This window comes from Babylonia areolata, chromosome 6 (genome assembly GCF_041734735.1).
Source record: "Babylonia areolata isolate BAREFJ2019XMU chromosome 6, ASM4173473v1, whole genome shotgun sequence".
Lineage (NCBI taxonomy): Eukaryota > Metazoa > Mollusca > Gastropoda > Neogastropoda > Buccinidae > Babylonia > Babylonia areolata.
Genome location: NC_134881.1, coordinates 22483596 through 22503595, shown reverse-complemented (window position 1 = coordinate 22503595; position 20000 = coordinate 22483596). Strand labels below are relative to the sequence as shown.

Below are 20000 nucleotides of genomic sequence, written 5' to 3'. Positions count from 1 at the left end.
TTAACACTGAATTCAACAAACAGAATTACAATACGCGTTACTCACTACAGATAGAACGAATCTGAAACGCCTTATATATATACTTCTGACGTGAGATATCCTGAGAAGTCGAGTATCAGAGGAAGAACTGAGCTGGCGTGACGATTAATACATGTTTGAATTAATCATTCAGTGCCAACCTGAGGAATACCAAAGCTTTAGCAACATTTTACATTTGAAGATTATCCATATATATATATATATATATATATATATATATATATATATATATATATATATATATATATATTTTTTTTATTATTTTTTTTTTATAGGTTTTTTTGTTTTTTTTTAACATTTGGGCCAACAGCAAAGTGAGAGCTGTATTATCAATGGTTTCTCCAGTCAATGGGAAATCATTTACACTTGGTCTTTTGTGAAGGACTATGACTCTCAAACTAGGAGGCAAAATTGCACTTGCTCTTAGTGCTGCAGCCTTGTGAGCTAGTTGGCCTTTGGGAACCATCCCAACGCCGACTGTCCTAAAACCCTCTTGGCCTCTCTCCACTATAATCAAATTCTAGCCCAAATAGTCGGAACAGCAACTGCCTCCTCTGCTGTTCTGATGGTCATAGTCTGTGTGTGTACACACACACACACACACACACACACACACACACACAGATAGATAGATAGATATATCAGTTCAGTTCAGTTTCTCAAGAAGGCGTCATTACGTTCGGACAAAGCCCATAAACATACAACGCGACTGCTAAGCAGATGCCTGACCAGCAGCATACCTCAACGCACTCAAGTCTTGGAGAAAGAAAAAAAAGAAATTAAAAAAAGATAGATACATACATACATACATACATACACAACCACTGGTTGACCGAAATTAATAGATACAGAACAACTTGAGAGTGGATGAAAACACGTACAGGCAAACGACTCATCCATCATTAAAAACAACTTAACAAAGACCAAAAAACACACACACACACACACACAAACGAAAAGAAAAGAAAAATGGAATAAGGGGCGATAAGGGAGAGAGGATGGGTGAATTGGAGGACGATACAAAACCTTCAAAAAAAGACAGAGGCCATTTCATCTCTCTCTCTCTCTCTCTCTCTCTCTCTGAGGGATAGAGTCAACTGTATGTCTGATAGCACTACAGTCCCATCCCGTTGTGGATCCCATAAGACATCGCCAGAATGTCAGTGAATTGTCATCCCCCTGTGGCGAGTCATTCAGACTCCACGCTCTTCCAGACTCATCATTTAGTGGCGCTCTCAATCTCTCAGCGTCAGAAAAAAACAACCAACACAGTCCAGTGACTGCAGAGGAAATTGGTTCTTGACAGTTGATATATATATATATATATATATATATATATATATATATATATATCCAGACAGTGGATCTATCTATCTATCGATCTATCTATCTATCTACACACACACACACACACACACACACGCGCGCGCGCGCGCTCGTGCAAAACAATACAATTTGTGAGTTCGTATGTGTGATTCTGTTTACCCGCTTCTGTTTGGCGCCTACAACCCTGTTTTGAGAATAGATGCTATGTGAATCCACACACACACACACACACACACACACACACACACACACATCCAGCAATTTATGGAACCACTCGTGCTTCAGTTGTCAGTGTGAAAAAGGGAGTGTATTTTGGGATAAATGGCTGTCTGGGCGAAGTGTCTTGGGTAGGCAGGCAGGCAGGGAAGGCAGGTTGGCGTGAAAATGAAAATCTCCACTGTGTGTCAAGAGTCTTTGTCGGCCCTTCCAACTCCATGGCTTTCCTCATCTCTTGAAGTTTGTACAACTGCGTCAAACTTTTTGATGTCTGCTTTCCCAAAAGCCCGGCCTCTGCTTTCTCCACTTACCCGCTAACGTCTGTCTGTCTGTTTCGTCCCTGCTGTATTGTCTGTATTCTGTTATACTTTTGTATTCTTCTCACTCTCTCTCTCTCTCTCTCTCTCTCTGTCACTGTCTCTGTCTCTCTCTTCACATTCTTCTTGTTATATTTTTTATGCTGTCCTGTTGTTTGTTCTTGTTCCGTATAGTTCATTCTTCACACTGCTCTGTGGGTTCAATTGTTCACATGGTTCTGTAGTTTCATTCTTCACACTGTTCTATCATTAATTTTATTCTTCACGCGGTTCTATGATTTATTCTTCACACGGTTCTATTGTTTTTATTCTTCATAAAGTTTTATGGTTCATTTTTTAATTGTTTTGTAGTTTGTTCTCAATACTGATCTAGATTCTGCAGTCCGTTCTTAATACTGCCCTAGATTTTGTAGTCTGCTATTGATAATGTTCCTGATTTTGTTTTCTTCCTGCTCTTCTATAGCGTATTCTTCACGTTGTTCTGTAGGTTTTCTTCATTTTTATAGTTTACTCTTTACACTGTCCTATGTCTTGTTCTTCACGCTGCTCTATGGATTGTTCTTCACATTGTCCATATTGTTTATTCTACCTACTGTTCAAAACTCTATTCTTCAAGCTGTTCAATGTTTCATTATTCGTACTGTTTCATAATTTGTTTAGTTTTATAATTGGTTCTCCATGCTGTTCAGGATAGTTCATTTTCCATACTGTTCTACATGTTGCTGTCATTATTTTCATTATTATTGTTTTATATTCTATTCTTCAAACTGCTCCGTAGTTCATTCTTCACACTGGTTCATAGTTTTTTCTTCACACTAGTTCATAGTTTTTCCTTCATACCTTTCTATGGTACATTTTTCATTTCTATGATATATTCCTCATTCCCATAATTTGTTTTTCGTACTGATCTGTAGTTTATCATTTATACTCATATTCATTCTTCGTACTGTGCTGTAGCTTGTTCTTTAACTGTTTTTACATCATTTTTCATACCATTCTGTAGTTTGCTCATCATACTGTTCTATATTTCATTCTTCAACCAGGAAGGCAGTACAATAGTTAAGACGCTCAGCTGCCAATATAGAGAATCCGTGCGGGTGTGGGTTCGAATCTCGCTTTCGCCATTTCTGTCAAGTTCGACTGAACAGTCAAAGTGAGCGTCTAGTCGTCCGAATGAGACGATAAACCGAGGCCCCATGTGCAGCATGCACTTGGTGAACTGAAAAAAGAACCCACGGCAACGAGAGTGTTGTCCTCGGGCAAATTTCTGTAGAAGAAATCCACTCTGATAAAACACACAAATATATAAGCATGCACTCAAGACCTGACTAAGCGCGTTGGGTTATGCTGCTGGTCAGGCATCTGCCTAGGAGATGTGGTGTAGTGTATATGGATTTGTCCGAACGTAGTGACGCCTCCTTGATACACTGAAACAGAAACAGATTCATTCTTCATACTGTGCTATAGTTTAATCTTCACAATGTTCTGTAGTTTACTCTTCACATTGTTTCATAGTTTATTCTTCATACTGCCCGATACTTTATTCCTCATTTCTATATTCTATGTTTTCTTATTGCTCTATACTTTATTCTTTATTCTGCTCTTTAGTATATTCTTCATATTCATTACTTATTCTTCATACTGTCCTATAGCGTGATCTATATACTGCTCAACAGATTCTTCTTCTTAATATTCTATAATTTGTTTTTCCTACTATTCTATTGTTTATCCTTCATACTGTTCCAAAATATATTCCCATACCATTGTATAGTTATTGCTTTTTCTCCATAATGATTTATAGTTTGTGTTCTCAGTACTGTCTTTTATTCCTCACTTCGAGGAAAGGGACATAAGAACAATGACGTCATTTTGCGAGATGAAAACGAACACAATAGAAGACATTACATACAAGTACACAGTCGTATTAATAGCGTTTCTGAGCAAGGGAAATAATTATTCGACGACATTAAATCCACACAGATGCTGGACTCCTCACTGACGCTCTTAATCAAAAGCGATGTAAATCATTTTATTTATCAAATAATCATTTAGTGTCAGAGGCGGCGGAGAGAAGTGTACAAAGTACAAAGGTACAAACACAGATCGTCTCGCCTCGTCCCGTCTCTCGTCTCGTGCGGTACTCACCGAGCATGCGCAGCACGGCCCTCCGGGCGCGAGCGGCGGCGGTCTTGGCCGACTGCGACTGCGACTGCGACTGTGCCAGGACCTGCGAGGCCATCATCTCCTTCCGGCGAAGCTTGACCCCGATGAGCGCGTACATGACGCTGATGACGCCCATGGGCAGCAGGAAGAAGACGAAGGTGGACACCTGGAACACGTACCTCATCCGCCCGTGCCATTTGACGGGGATACTGCACAGGAGGGAGTCCGGCACGGGCTTCCCGTCTCTAGGGTCCTGCACGAAGTAGAAGAGCCTCGTGTGGATGGGGTACGGCAGGGCGCAGGCTGCGGAGAGGAGCCAGATGGAGATGATGCATCTGACGGCGCGCGCGCGGCCGCAGGATCTCGCGCCGCGGAGCGGGTGACAGATGGCGACGTAGCGCTCGGCGGTGAAGCCGGTGATGGTGAGCACGGTGGCGTAGGAGGTGGTCTCCATCAGGAAGGTCTTGAAGAGGCAGAAGCTCTCGCCCCACTGCCAGGGGTAGGCCTCCCAGATGGAGAACAGCTCCGGGGGCAGGGCTGCTTGTGTGAGAGAGACACACACACAGACATACACAAACACACGCGCGCGCGAGCGAGCATACAACACACACACACGCACGCGCACACACACTCACGACGATACACGCACGCACGCACACACGGACACACACACAAACACACACACACGTACACGTTCACATGCACACACACACACACACACACACACACACACACATACACATACACACACACACACTGGTAGATAAATACCCGACATTCATTGACATGGAGACGTCTCACACACGCTGACAGACAGACAACGATAGAAAGAAATGTAATCAATTTGATCCTTCTTGGGGCGTGGAGGATACAATAATGATACATACACATTGAATCACAGCTTCAGTCTAACAATGCCTAACGAAACAAGCAAACACACATGCACACACACACGCACACGCGAGCGCGCGGGCATGCACGTGCACACACACACACACACACACACACACACACACACACACACACACAAAATCGTCTAATATCACTGATAGTGAAAGGACGCTAAACTAAAGAACGAACACACGCAAAGAATAAGAAGAGAAAGAAGAAGAAGACATCAAATAAAAATACAACACATTGACGCTCTTCCTAAATTTTATGAATCTACTAAAGATGAGTTATGGTGTCTTCCCATCACGAAATAAAATACAGAAGCCGAATATTGATGAGTGCGACTGATACTGGCTTGGTATCAGTGTATTTCGAATGACGCAATATTTTTTGGATATTATGAAACAAAATGCAATTCATCTCCAACATTTCCCATATTACACCCCTTGCAAATTATACTTTCTCTGCCTTCGCTTTTCTCACTTACGTTTTTACTTTATTACTTACTAGTAACTCAGTATGCCCTCTTGCATGTAGGGCAGCTACAAAGAACCGCCACTCATGTCTGTTTTGGGCCAGTCTCTGAATGGTACCCCAGTTGTCCTTCAGGGTCTTGAGTTCTCCTTTAAATGAGCTGCGCCAGGTGTTCTTTGGCCTTCCTGTCTTGTGTCTACCTTCTGGTGTCCAGTGAAGGGCTGTCCGGGTGATGTGACCATGCTCTCTTCGCATGACGTGTCCATGTCCAATCCATCCTTTTCCACCACCCTCTCATGATAATGGTCATCCTGTTCTCTTGACCGCACTGGACGAGTTGTTGTTAATTGCAGATGGTATTCTGCCAGAAGATTCGCAGAATGTTTAAACCGCAGCAGTCCATTTGAATGTCAGAAGACACACACACACACACACACACACACACACACACACACACACACACACACACACACACACACCATAAAGCGTCTTCACCCTTCTGGAGTTGGCACGATTCAGACTGGAAAGAACTTTGTTTGCATGCTTGCTTGTTTATTTGTTCGTTCGTTCGTTTGTTTGTTCTGTTTATTTGTTTTTTTTCACTTGGTTCCTCATGCTTTAAAAGATTAACAAGCCTGTCCAATATCTGCCTGCTGGTTGTGAGTGAAAAGAATCGCATTTTCTTTCCCAGTCTCCCCTACTTGTTCGGTACGGGTCTGCTGAACAAATAAGTCTTTTTGCCAATAAATCCACTGGGTCTTTTCTTCCCCCCCCCCCTCCCCCCGCAACAGCACAATTGATTCCTGCTCTTGTTTCCCATTCCATTCACACTGTGGAGGCCTCCCAGCAATAGGGCCTGACAAGTGATTCAGATTTCTGCCCATGCCCCTGGCACCATAGATTTTCTCTCCCCCCCCCCCCCCCCCCCCCCCCCCCCCCCCAGTTCTTTCTGAAAGTGGCAGGCACAACGCCCACCGCCTACCACCCCCCACCCCCATCCCAAGTCGCCCAGGGTCCACCCCCACCACCCCTCCCATCCATGCTGTCCCGGGTTCAACCCCCCTCTTTTTTTTCTTTTTTTCTTTTCTTCTTCTTCTTCTTCTTGCCCTATGTTCCGGTTGCCGGCAGAGACAGAGACATGGACGCACAGGGATTTATATACGGCGGGGATTCCAATCCAGCGATTTGCTTTCTCAGACCAGAACGAGGCCAGTGGACAACTTCCGGGAGAAAAATGGCCGCGACGTGGTCTGCAACACAATGCTGATGGAGGAGGGAGGGTGGTAGTGGGGGGTTGGGGGGAGGGAGATGCAAACTGAAAGGGGGAGGGGGGGGGAGGGAGCTATAGAACTGGACACACGCACACACACACGCACGCACACACACACACACTCTCACTCTCTCTCTGAGAGTCTCAAGTCGGCAAACTTTCTTCTTGAGATAAATAGAACAATAAGCCAAAGAAAAAGGAGAACAGGTTATATTGGATTGAAGAAGGATTCTCTTACATACCAGGGTTTGGGATATACGTTAAAAACGAAATCCTTAATTGTCAGTAAGGGGGGCTTCCCCTTATACCAAGTTCAATTTGTTTAATCGAAAAAAACTTCATGCGTTTATGATCAACCTCATCGTAAAGTCTTGGATAAGTCGAACAAAAAACGCATCTATCTGTAGGTTGCGCTTGTTCACATAATCACAGTAGTGTCTGGTGATTGTCACAAGCGGAAAATAAAAAAGGATAAATGAACGAATCACACACACACACACACACACACACACACACACACACACCTCTAGATTGAAACTATGTTGTGCTCGGTTGATGATGATGAATTTGTCGTGATGTTTTTACCATTACCTTTGATTGCACGCTCTAAGTGCTGCATGACACTAATGCCAGTGAAAATTAATAGGTCCATAATAATTGTTGCTTCACTTGCTACGCTTGACACATCTCCAGATTGGACGACCACTGCCATCCAAAGAACGAACGAATGAATGAATGAACGAATGAATGAATGAAAACTTATGCAGCCCTTTTTCTCAAATAGAGCACAAAGTGCTTTACATTTTAAACAAAACACAACAGCTATAAATGCCGAAACAATAAGATAAATCAATTTATACAAATTTTAAACAGACTTGACACAACTAGCCTCACTCACTTCCTCAAACACATGCACACTATTATTATGTTAGATTTTTTTTTTCTCACGTGAGCCTATGAAATAACCATGTGTTTTGGTTGTATGTGTATGTATGTGTGTAAGTATAATGAGTGTGTCCGTAGTAAACTTTAACTTTTATTTGTTGTTGTTGCGGGGGGGGGGGGGGGGGGGATACTTTGTCGATACCAAATTTGACTTAACATATGAAAAAACAACAACAAGCAGTTCCTTCTGCACATTCTAATTATAATAAGAATACACTTCTGAGGGCACAAAAGATTACGCAAAAACAAATGATTTCAAGGACATTTTATTCCTTGATTATTTTTCTTTTCCAAAAAACTGTAGCTCTGTTTATCCTGAATAATGACACATTGATTAATGACACATTGATGCTTTGCAAATCAAACAAATATCGGCATCATTTCCAAACCAACATTGCGCAAATTTCTTCAAAACGGAACAGAGTCTCTGTGGGCTTTTCCAAATACAACAGACTGAGCAAAACACTAGACGCCACGTTCTTGGCATCAGAGATCTTTTCCCATCCCTCTTGCGGCCAATCAGTGGCAGCCTCTGTGCGTGTGTGTATGTGTGTGTTTGTGTGCATGTGTGGGTCTGTATTTTTGAGTGCGTTTGTGCATGCGCGAGAGTGTAAGTGTACACAAATGTCAGTAGAGTTCTGTGCACGTGCGTGTGTGTGTGTGTGTGTGTGTGTGAGGGGGAGGTGGGGGTGCGGGGGGGAGGTGGGGTAGAGGATGAGGTATGTGAGTGTATGCATGCCTACACTGTGGGAGCAACAGGATATTGGAACGTATATATATATATATATCTTTGTATATATGCGTGGGGGGTTGGGGGTGGGAGATATGGGCATATGTGTGTGTGCTTGTACAAGTAAGTGTTCATCTCTCTGTGTGTGTGTGTGTGTGTGTGTGTGTGTGCCGTGGAAGCTGCGATACGTAGACTAGAAATGAGTGTGTGGAGGAGGGGGGTAGAGGAGGTGGGGTAATGTGTGTGGTGTGTGTGTGTGTGTGTTGGAGCTCATGTACGTTTATATGTATTTAACTCACTCAGTACGGCCAGTCCTCTCTTCTCCTCTACACAGACCCCTCGGATGTCCAGTGGGTGTCTGAATGACCCAACCTTTAGCTTCCGTCGTCAGAATTGTGGTATTCTTTGTCAACATTCACGTCTTCAGTATAAGAGTCTTCCGCTTGCAATATTTTGATGATGGTAATTGGGGTGAAACGCTGTTAACGTCGTCTCTTTCGCCGTTCGTATGGAGAGAGTTAACTGTGCTTTCATATCTGTGAAACTGCATGTTGGTGCATATCTGTTATGCATGTGTGGGTGTATATGTGAATGTGTGTCTTCATGTTTTACATATATTTGCTTATTTATCATCATTGTTATCTTATTTATTTATTTATTAATGGGTTTTTTTAATTTTCTTTTAAATTATTATTATTGTTACTACTACCTTTTTTTCTTTCTTTTGTAAATAATTATTATTTATTTATTTATTTGTGTAAGCTTATCTATTATTTATTCACTTTTTTTTACCTTTTTTTTTTTTTTTTACTTTTTTTTTTTTTATTTGTGTAAGCTTATCTATTATTTATTCACCTTTTTTTTCCCTCAAGGCTTGACTAAGCGCGTTGGGTTACGCTGCTGGTCAGGCATCTGCTTGGCAGATGTGGTGTTGCGTATATGGATTTGTCCGAACGCAGTGACGCCTCCTTGAGCTACTGAAACTGAAACTGATTAAAAAATTTAAAATCTTCTGCTCTGTTTGGAAGTTACATTGATGCATACACCTGCCTGGAGCAGAAAAATTCTATCCTTTAATGGGACATCATTTACTGTGGGACACATTTTTTTGATAGATGTCACATATACAATTCTTGATTGTTTTGTTTTGTTGTTGTTGTTGTTTGTTTGTTTTTGTTGGTTTTTTTAATCATGATTCAATGTACAGAAATGCTGTGGGGTTTTGGTGGGTTTTTTCGGTGTGAAGGTCTTACACTATCCACATTCGCCCAAACAGTAGCTGTGTCAGTAGCGTTCTCAATGGCTTGCTTTTATGTCCAGTTCATCAGTACCCGGAGTGCATCGATAGTACATCATAATATATTATTGAAAAGGGGCGATAACAACGATTTCTCGTTGCCATAGCTGTATTGAACAGAGTACATTTTTCGCACTTCTTCGTATCTTTTGCAATGAAACAGGAAATGTTTCCCATCTTCTGGGCTGTCGCAATATATTGGACAAGGAGATGCTGCTGCCACGTCTGTATCAAACCATCTTTTGTTGGCATTCAGTCCAAGTGCTCCCATTCTTAGCCCATCAAGACACGTTTTATGCCATCTATTTGTTATGATTTTACTATACTTCTCTGTTTGGAGTACTGCTTTAAATGAATACAGTATCAGTATCAGTATCAGTAGCTCAAGGAGGCGTCACTGCGTTCGGACAAAACCATATACGCTACACCACATCTGCCAAGCAGATGCCTGACCAGCAGCGTAACCCAACGCGCTTAGTCAGGCCTTGAGAAAAAACACAAAAAAACCCACAAAAAAACCAAAAAACAAACAAACGGGGGAATAAATAATAGATAAGCTTGCATAAATAAATAAATAATAATTATAATATAGAAAAAGGTAGATGTAAAGGTAAATGAATACAACAAACTATATCTATCGTTACCTTCTATTCATCAGGAGGAAGTTGGCAGAATGGTTAAGATGCTCAGCTGCCAACATAGAGAGTCCGTAAGGGTGTGTTTTCGAATCCCACTCTCGCCTTTTCTCCCAAGTTTGATTGGAAAATCAAACTGAGCGTCTAGTCTTTCGGATGAGACGAAAAGCCGCGGTCCCGTGTGCAGCAGGCACTTGGCGCACTGAAAAAGAACCCATGGCAACAAAAGTGTTGTCCTCTCGCAAAATTATGTAAAAAGAAATCCACTCTGATAGGTACAAGCGTGCACCCAAGGTCTGACAAGCGCGCTGGACTATACTTTTGTCAGGCATCTGCCTAGCAGATGTGGTGTAGCGTATATGGATTTGTTCGAACGCGGTGACACCTCCTTGAGAAAGTGAAACTGAAACTGAAACTTTCTATTCATCCATGCCAGCTTTGGTTGGAAGTTGCTATTAATCTTCTTTTTGATGTGAAACAGTTAAAAACAGTTTTATTCACGATTTACACAGGGGTGGGGTGGGGGCTGGTTGGGGGATAGGCGAAGCGTTGAATTCCAGCACAAATATACAGGTAACCACGAGCACACTAACTATCCCTGCCGAAATATAACTAACGATTTGTTTTTTTGTTTTTTTTTTGTTTTTTTTTTTTTTGTATCGTCGAACAGGCTGACGTTTCCAGTCATGATTCTTGACGATGTCTTTCCACCGCTTGACACGATCTGTTCCGAGCAAAATGTGCTGTCGTATATTCATAATTGTTGATTCATCCTGGTGTATGCAGTCTTCGCTCATTAATCTATCGTTAAATTCTCATAAAATAAACTGATTCTCGTGCCCTTCTCCTTGGCACATCAAAACAGGTTGAAGTCCATATTCTTTTTTCATTCAGGTTTTCGTGATTTGGAATACCAACTTCTGTTTGCCCTTCTCCTCTTCCAGCAGCAGCATCTCGTATGGGTTTGCCTAATTGTCTTGATGTTGGCAGTCTAATCGGTTTCGTCCAATATCTTATAAATAATTAAATATATAATGGATACCTTCCCGTTTCGCCAAATAGTATCGTGTTTGATGAATATAGTGGGACACGAAGACAGTGATGGACTGCAAATGTATGTAACTTTTCCATTTGGTCATTTATTGTGAGTGCCCTTATTTCATTTCCACAGGTCACGGCTGGTTCAATTTGAGAATTAAAAAAGTTCCCAGAAAAGATGTGCATCCGCCGAATGCCGTCTCCTGGGATATTTTATGATTTCAAACCTTACCATTGTTTTTCTTCGTTTCAGTCCACGCAGACATTAAACTGAATATCGTTGCAAACAGCATTCATAAATATTCATATGAATTCTTACTTTTATTTCCCTGTCCCCATAGAACCATTTTTCCAGTTAAATTACCTCATTTTCAGAAAACTATAACATTTCTCTCATTGAGATTAACAGTTAGCTGATGAATAACTCAGTTGGGAGAGCGTCAGACTGAAGATCTAAAGGGCCCAGATTCGATTCCGGGTTCCGGCACACACACACACACACACACACAGAGGTTAAGACATCATATTTGCAAATTCTTTCATGAGTTCTGAATAGTATATTTTCAATACATTAAAACTAGTTTGGACAATGTGTATGGCTGATATACGTATCATTCCACAATACACACAATAAACCGCCTAAGTGTGACAGACTAGATTTAAACAGGTCAATTCTCGGACGGGGTAACATGATTTTATGGCGATTGTCGTTTGTTTGAAATTTACAAACAACTGAGGGTGGGGTACAACCAGATAAAATACAGAACATAAAAAAACTGCTTTATTGCATTTCAATTTCCATATCAAATGAAGATGACCCAATACAATTCAGTCGCCTGGTGTCATTGTGGAGGATTTCAGGAGAGCTAATTTCATTGCGCGTCTGTGAAGACCAGACATTGGCTTGAGAATGTTTTCACTTGCAGAGTCCCATAGAGTGGAAGCATAATTTACATGAAACTCAATGTATGCATGAAGGAACATTTTTCAAGAATGAACATTTAAGAAATATTTCATTTTGTTCAACTGGCACACCTTTCTTGCTACGATTTCACATAACATAGAAATATGATCAGACCATGATAGATTTTTGTCTACCACTAATCAATAATTTTATGATTGTCAACTTCTTTGATAAATACATTATTCATGTAAAGAGGAATAAAGTCATCGGATATGTTCTGACGCTTCTGTCGGGTGGTTATCATATATTGGGTTTTCTGTGGATGAAGACGTGCATGGTTTAGTTCTGATCACATAACTAACTTTTTAATGTTCTCTTGCAATACTAGAAATACTTCTTTTACATTATAATGATTGGCAAGTAAGGTTGTATCATCTGCTATTTTTTCACAAAAAGTTGTAAAGTACGGGGTAGATCATTAATGTATATTGAAAATAGAATAGATTCGAAAACAGAGCCTTGAGATACATCGTACTTGACAGGCAAAAAACCAGACTTGGATTCATTAACCAATACCTTTTTTTTCTGTTAGATAAGAATGACGATATAGGATATAAACTGCTGTCAAACAGACCATAAATTTTTAGCTTTTCCCAAAAGGAGCCTGTGATTAATCGAGTCAAAAACGATCAAAATGATTAAGAATGTGCTGTCTAATGTGATTCTCTGACGGCTTTGACAAAGCAGATAGAACAGATATTGGTCTGTAGTTAGAGGGCTCAGATGGATCACCAGATTTATAAAGAGGTATAATTTTTGCAACTTTAAAAGCTTTTGGAAACTGGTTTTTATTGGTAGATAAACTGAATGCATAGGTGAGGGATTCAGCAATAACCGGAGCAGATATTTTTGGTATTTGCAATCGATATCATTGTCATGACACCAAGTTGGTTGTCATAATGTGCTTATTGTAATGGCCAGATTTCCTGTATGGTGTGGCTGTGTTACTGTATTAATTTGAACTTGATAACTGGAGGAAGGCTCGTGATGCATGTGTCTTTAGGCGCTGAGGTGATTATGTGTTCACGAGCTGTTGTTGTGAATACTGATACTGTTGTGAAGTGCACCAAAATTCTTGCCACTTCCCTCTCTGCGCTCAGCTGAACTGGTCTCAGGAGTGACCTGGGAAAAAATGGACCTTGGGGTCTGAGAGTCATAGAACAGGCAGTTACCATTCTGAGAGAGAGAGTGAGACATAGCCTTGTTGAACTATGGAGGTTCAAGGAAGCTGATTTTGAAGTACTGGATCCTCAGCGCCTGGCCTGTTTTCGGACGAAGGTGTTTGGCTGTTATATCGCCCACCAAAAGATGTTTGGGAAGCACCAACTGACAACACGGTCGTGAAAAGAAACAAATGAAAATTGTCATAATGATTTAAAACTATAACGGGAAGCGAAGAGAGAACAGAAAGTATTGTTTGTGTTTTGGGGATTGGACTTTTCATATGATTTATCCCTGAAGGGAAAATGTGAACATTACGTTATTTTCTTTGATTGTTAATATTAATAATCAGAAAGGAATGTTTTTACGCCGTTATGTTTTTTATCCCTGGGTAAGAGTGAAGTCAGAATGCGAACGTTGTGTGCGAGTCTATCTGTCGTGTGAGCTTGAGTTGAGTGAATGCGGCAGTGTGACAATCATCTAAGCATGAGTACCTATATGTTTTAAATTAATCAAAGCACAGTAAACTTCATGCACTCTCATTAAGGTGATATTCAAGTCTGATGATATATTCTTTGATGCACAAATCCCTTCCAAAATTTCAAAGTCGTTACTAATTGATTTATCAGATACTATTGGCGTGCTAGCTATTTTGCTAAAATGAGCATTGAATATATCAGGAGATAAGTCTTTAAGTGGCATAGACCGTGAACTAACACGATTGTTATTTAATTGATAAGCTGCTTTCCAAATGGATCTGTTGTCAGCTTTAGACATCACAAGATCTTGAAAATACTTCTTTTAGTCTTCACACTTCAAATAATTAACGTGATTTCTTTGTCTGGCAACTTTAGACATCACAAGATCTTGAAAATACTTCTTTTATTCTTCACACTTCAAATAATTAACGTGATTTCTTTGTCTAACAAATTCTTCTTTATTCCTGTTGCTGGAAGAAAATCCCTTAAATTCATTACATCTTCCAGCTGATTGATAGCCATGGAAGTTCAGGATTACTTTTCACACGTTATTTTTCAAAGGTGTGTGTGTATTATGCGTATTCAGAAAAAAATGTGGTACCATATTTCAAGTGCCTCGTTTGGATTTGTAAACTGGTATACATAACGCAAGTTTGAATTTAATAAATCAAGTAAAGAAAACGATCCCTGTCAAACTAGTAAAGCATCTGTAACTGATTAATTTATGACATTCTCTCGGAATTCTAACACCTTCCATAAACCAGGTTAAACATATCGGGGAGTAATTACTGCAACCATAACTTGTGAGCAAATCTCTACAACATTTTTTTTTCCAGATGTGTGAATGTGATCAATGATAGGTAATTCTAGTTGGTACATCTATGAACTGAACATAACGTAAGGATTTATGAGAATGTCTCCCATGTTTTGTTTAGTGTCAGTAAATCTATATAAAAATCACCTAAAATTAGTATTTCCTCTGACGAAAAAGAAATGCTTCTGTCAGTAAATTAAAATTATCGATCCAGTTTATATGTTGAGCAGGATTTCTGTAAATGAGCCCTAAAAGAATAGATGTTGATATTTTGAATTTAACTCGCAGCCATAATCGATTCTACGCTATAATAATTAAGAAGCTCAGTTCGTTTAAAACTAGAACTCTGGTGAACATGAACAATTCAGCCTGTTTCTTTTGGATGCTTAATGTCTTTACATAGATAATGATAACGATAACGATGTTTTATTCAAGAAAGGCCATGGCCCCATTTGAAGTGGGTATACATAAATAAGAAACATTTTAGAAAAAAATGATGCGCACAAAAATATTGTACATGTAATTCGTGAATATTGTATATATATATATATATATATATATATATATATATATATATATATATATATATATATATATATATATATATATCTTTGAACAATATCGTAGTATCAGCTCATAATGGTTCTTTTCTGAAACGACTTATACAGAAAAACTGCGGAGTTCTTGATAACAGATTCATTTCTGCAAGGCATTAATAATATTAGTCTCAAAAGGTTGGTCTGCTATATAATACTTTGAAGGGATGAATCTTTTTCTAAGATCATCCAGTGCCGGACAGCAAAAAAATGAACATCCTCTCTCTCGGATCTGTACATCGGACATGTGTACTTTTCATTTTTCCTGTACCTTTGACTATGCACAGCTGTATCAGAAACACCAGTTCTAAACTTGGCATACATCTCGAAGACTTATTCACATCCATTACAATATATTTTTCTGTTAAATTATTCGTTTTTAGTAGTCTGTACAAAGAAAATCTATCACTATTTTCAATATGACTTTTCCAGTCTTGCCACCTACAGTCTATCAATCGTTGTCTAAAACAAACAAAGAAACTTTCAACACATCCAACACCTTGATTTAACCAAACAAATGAAAAAACCATAACTACATAGACACTTTCGAATATTTGTTAACCAAATGATTTTCCCTCCACTATCTAAATTACACAATATCTTATAAGCTTGTGTAGGGAGTCTATGTTCATACATTTGGACAAGTTTTAACTAATAGCTGATACATTTAATATATGAATTAAGATATATCGGGTATCTTCCCAATTCACCATAAACCAAATCGTTTGGGGTTCGTCGATCAACACAAGAATCGTTTCTTGGCAAACAAATGTAGCTTCTCTATTTGACCTGTTTCAAAAGCCCTAATCTCAGCCCCGTATTGCACCATAGGCTGGACCTATGCACCAAAAAACTTAAAGAATAATTCTGCTGAGCTATTTTCAAACTTATTTAATAAACTTAGTATATTAACAACTGCTCGTTTTCCTCTGTTCACAAGATCTTGACATGCAAAGGTAAAGCTGAGTTTTGTTGAAAAATAAATACCTAAATTCTTATATGCATTTACTAAAGAAATTTCAGATCTACCATAAAACCATTTTTCACTTGCTGCTAAATATTTGTATTTGTATATCTTTTTATCACAACAGATTTCTCTGTGTGAAATTCGGGTTGCTCTCCCCAGGGAGAGCGCGTCGCTATACTACAGCGCCACCCCCCAACCCCCCCCCCCCCCCCCCCCCCCCCCCCCCCCTTTTTTTTCTTTTTTTTTGCCTGCATGCAGTTTTATTTGTTTTTCCTATCGAAGTGGATTTTTGTACATAATTTTGCCAGGAACAACCCTTTTGTTGCCGTGGGTTCTTTTAAGTGCGCTAAGTGCATGCTGCACACGGGACATCGATTTATCGTCTCATCCGAATGACTAGCGTCCAGACCACCACTCAAGGTCTAGTGGAGGGGGAGAAAATCGGCAGCTGAGCTGTGATTCGAACCAGCGCGCTCCGATTCTCTCGCTTCCTAGGTGGACACGTTACCTCTAGGCTATCACTCCACTTAACTCCAAATAAACTCCCTTTCGAAGAACAATGATATTCGTTTTATCCATATCTACTTTTAATTCAAGTCTTTGTACTGCAGAATATAAACTGTTTATCTGAGTTTGCAAACCAGCAACAGTTTCAGACAGTAAAACAATATCATCTGCGAAAAGCATCATAAATAATTCTATCAAGAGAGAGAGAGTAGGAGAGAGAGAGGATTTATTCATATATAGGCCAAGGCCCCTTGTGAAGGTGTATGTGAAAATAATCCAATGCAAACACCATAATGCAAAATATATGGAAAACTTGATATGACATTAGTTCCAAATGAAAGCTAGCCTAGCTACGAAACATAAAGCATGATAATCAGTATTCTCCATAAACTAAATCATTAGGAGTTACTACGAAAGAGGGAGAGAAAGACAGACAGACAGACAGACAGGCAGGCACACAGACAAAGAGACAGAGACACAGAGACAAGCAGGTGTCGTACCCACGTATAAACCCAGTGTGCTATTATCAGTCGTTGACCGTCCACCTGGTGCTATGGGAGAGAGACGGGAGGGGGCAAACTTGTTTCTAAAAATGGCAAACAACGTCCGTAAGTTTTAAGGACGCCAGACGCAGAGAGAGAGGTAGGCGAAGACAGATTATGCTCTTTTTTTTTCCTGTGGTCTCGCAGGTGTATTTCTTTGGAACTCTTTTTTTTTCTTTTTTTTTTTTGTCCTTGTTTTTGTTGTTGTCGGTTTTATACCATGCTATGCGTGTATATATATATATATATATATATATATATATATATATATATATATATATATATATATATATATATATATATATATATATTGTTTGTTTGTTTGTTTGTTTGTTTCATTTTATTTCATCTTTATTTATTGATTTATTATTCATTTATTTATTCCCTTTTTTGTATTCAAACAACTAATTCAGGATGAAAACAGACCATTGAATACTTATCTTTCCCCCCCCCCATAAAAAAAAAAACCGGTTTCGGTTCTGGTGCCGGTTTATGTTTCGGCTTTTGTGTGTGTGTGTGTGTGTGTGTGTGTGTGTGTGTGTGTGTGTGTGTGTGTGTGTGTGTGTTTCTAACTATATATATATATATATATATATCTTTGTATATATACATGTGTGTGTGTGTGTGTGTGTGTGTGTGTGTGTGTGTGTGTTGCAGTCTGTCAGTTTATTTTGCTTCAGAGTGGCACTGACACAAATTAGACCTGCTGTGTTAGTATTGAACAATGGCTTACATCGCTGCAGTGAAATTCCGATGGGGGAAAATGTGCAATGTTTGTGGAAAGTCAATGGAAGACGAACATCATTTTATTTACAAGCGTCCCTAGAATACCGACTTGAAGAAATTTCTAGAAATTTATACAATATACCTTTGCACATGCTTAGAAATGGTAGGAAAGACAATATCAGCCGTGTTGCTTCGACGTTTATATTCTTTGCCATGGAAAGAAGACAGCGTTTCCTTAAAGGTCAAAGAACTTGACTGTGTTATTCCAGTCATCAAATAACATTATCTATGTGGAGTGATGGCCTAGAGGTAACGTGTCCGCATAGGAAGTGAGAGAATCTAAGTGTGCTGGTTCGAATCACGGCTCAGGCGCCGATATTTTCTCCCCCTCTACTAGACCTTGAGTGGTGGCCTGGACGCTAGTCATTCGGGTGAGATGATAAACCGAGGTCCCGTGTGCAGCATGCATTTAGCGCACGTGAAAGAACCCACGGCAACAAAAGGGTTGTTCCTGGCAAAATTCTGCAGAAAAATCCACTTCGATTGGAAAAAACAAATAAAACAAGAGAGGCAAGGCCTTCAAGACTCACTTGTGATAAATTAAGTCCCTTAGCATTAATTACAGAGTAATTTCCCTTTTTTACTATCTGCACCAAAACGTTTGCAAAATAAATAAAAATTCCATGCTTAGCAAAAGAAGTTCCTGTTTGAACAAAAAATGATAATAATGACTCCTCTTGTTGTTGTGTCAGAATAAGAGGTCAAAGTGCCAAGTTTAGAGAATACAAAAAATATAAATATAACAGTAAATGCAGTTTGCATATAATTAGGCTTCTTTTTTTACTTTTTTGTGCCCATCCCAGAGGCGCAATATTGTTTTAAACAAGATGACTGGAAAGAAGTGAATTTTTCCTATTTTTATGCCTAATTTGGTGTCAACTGACAAAGTATTTGCAGAGAAAATGTCAATGTTAAAGTTTACCACGGAGACACAGACACACGGACACACACACACACACAGACAACCGAACACCGGGTTAAAACATAGACGCACTTTGTTTACACAAGTGAGTCAAAAAACTACACGCAGGAAAAAACAATAAAAAAAATAAAAAATAAAAAAAGGGTGGCGCTGTAGTGTAGCGACGCACTCTCCCTGGGGAAGGCAGCCCGAACTTCACACAGAGAAATCTGTTGTGATAAAAAGAAATACAAATACATGAAAACATGAAAATGGAAAGAGTGTAGGAGACTCAACCCTGACACCAGATTAAGTGATACAGACCGCTGGTTTTTCTGCTCATGTTTCACCTTATATGGAATTGTTCCGTGTTGTGTATGTGAATGTGATGTCATTCGGTGGAATCTGTTTGTTGTCTTTATGCAGATTAGCTTTCGCTATTTGCTAATGAACCCTTCCCTAATCTCCCGATAAGACAATTATGTATATGTGCCCATGGCCTAAATGCATTAAGATTCATTCATTCATTCATTCTCTCTCTCTCTCTCTCTCTCTCTCTCTCTCTCTATATATATATATATATATATATATATATATATTCTTCCTTGTCTTCAGTTTTAGAGTTATGCATGCGTGTGAATGACTGGTGCTTTGATTTGTCTCTGCACAAGATTCAGCGCTATATGAATATAATATATATATATATATATATATATATATATATATATAGAGAGAGAGAGAGAGAGAGAGAGAGAGAGAGAGAGAGAGAGAGAGAAGATGTACTCAATTGCGAACGATCTAATCGAAGCAACCACCTCAACGTGTATATTTTACAGATGACAGGTTGCTCGATCGTCAAATATAGCTCTTCTGTTTTTGAAGGCTTTCTCTGATTGGTTACGCCAGCAAAAGTTCATCGACTCCTCTTTTCAACGTTTTTAC

The 20000-nt window shown here is 39.5% G+C and overlaps 1 protein-coding gene across 1 annotated transcript in view; it reads right to left on the bottom strand.

Annotated features, from left to right (window-relative positions):
- Positions 1–20000, bottom strand: part of LOC143283475 (neuromedin-U receptor 2-like) — a 50738-nt gene that overhangs the window by 15873 nt on the left and 14865 nt on the right. The window contains exon 2 of the mRNA XM_076589715.1: positions 4044–4598. Within this exon, the coding sequence (XP_076445830.1) occupies positions 4044–4598 (555 nt within the window). The remainder of the gene's footprint in view (positions 1–4043; positions 4599–20000) is intronic.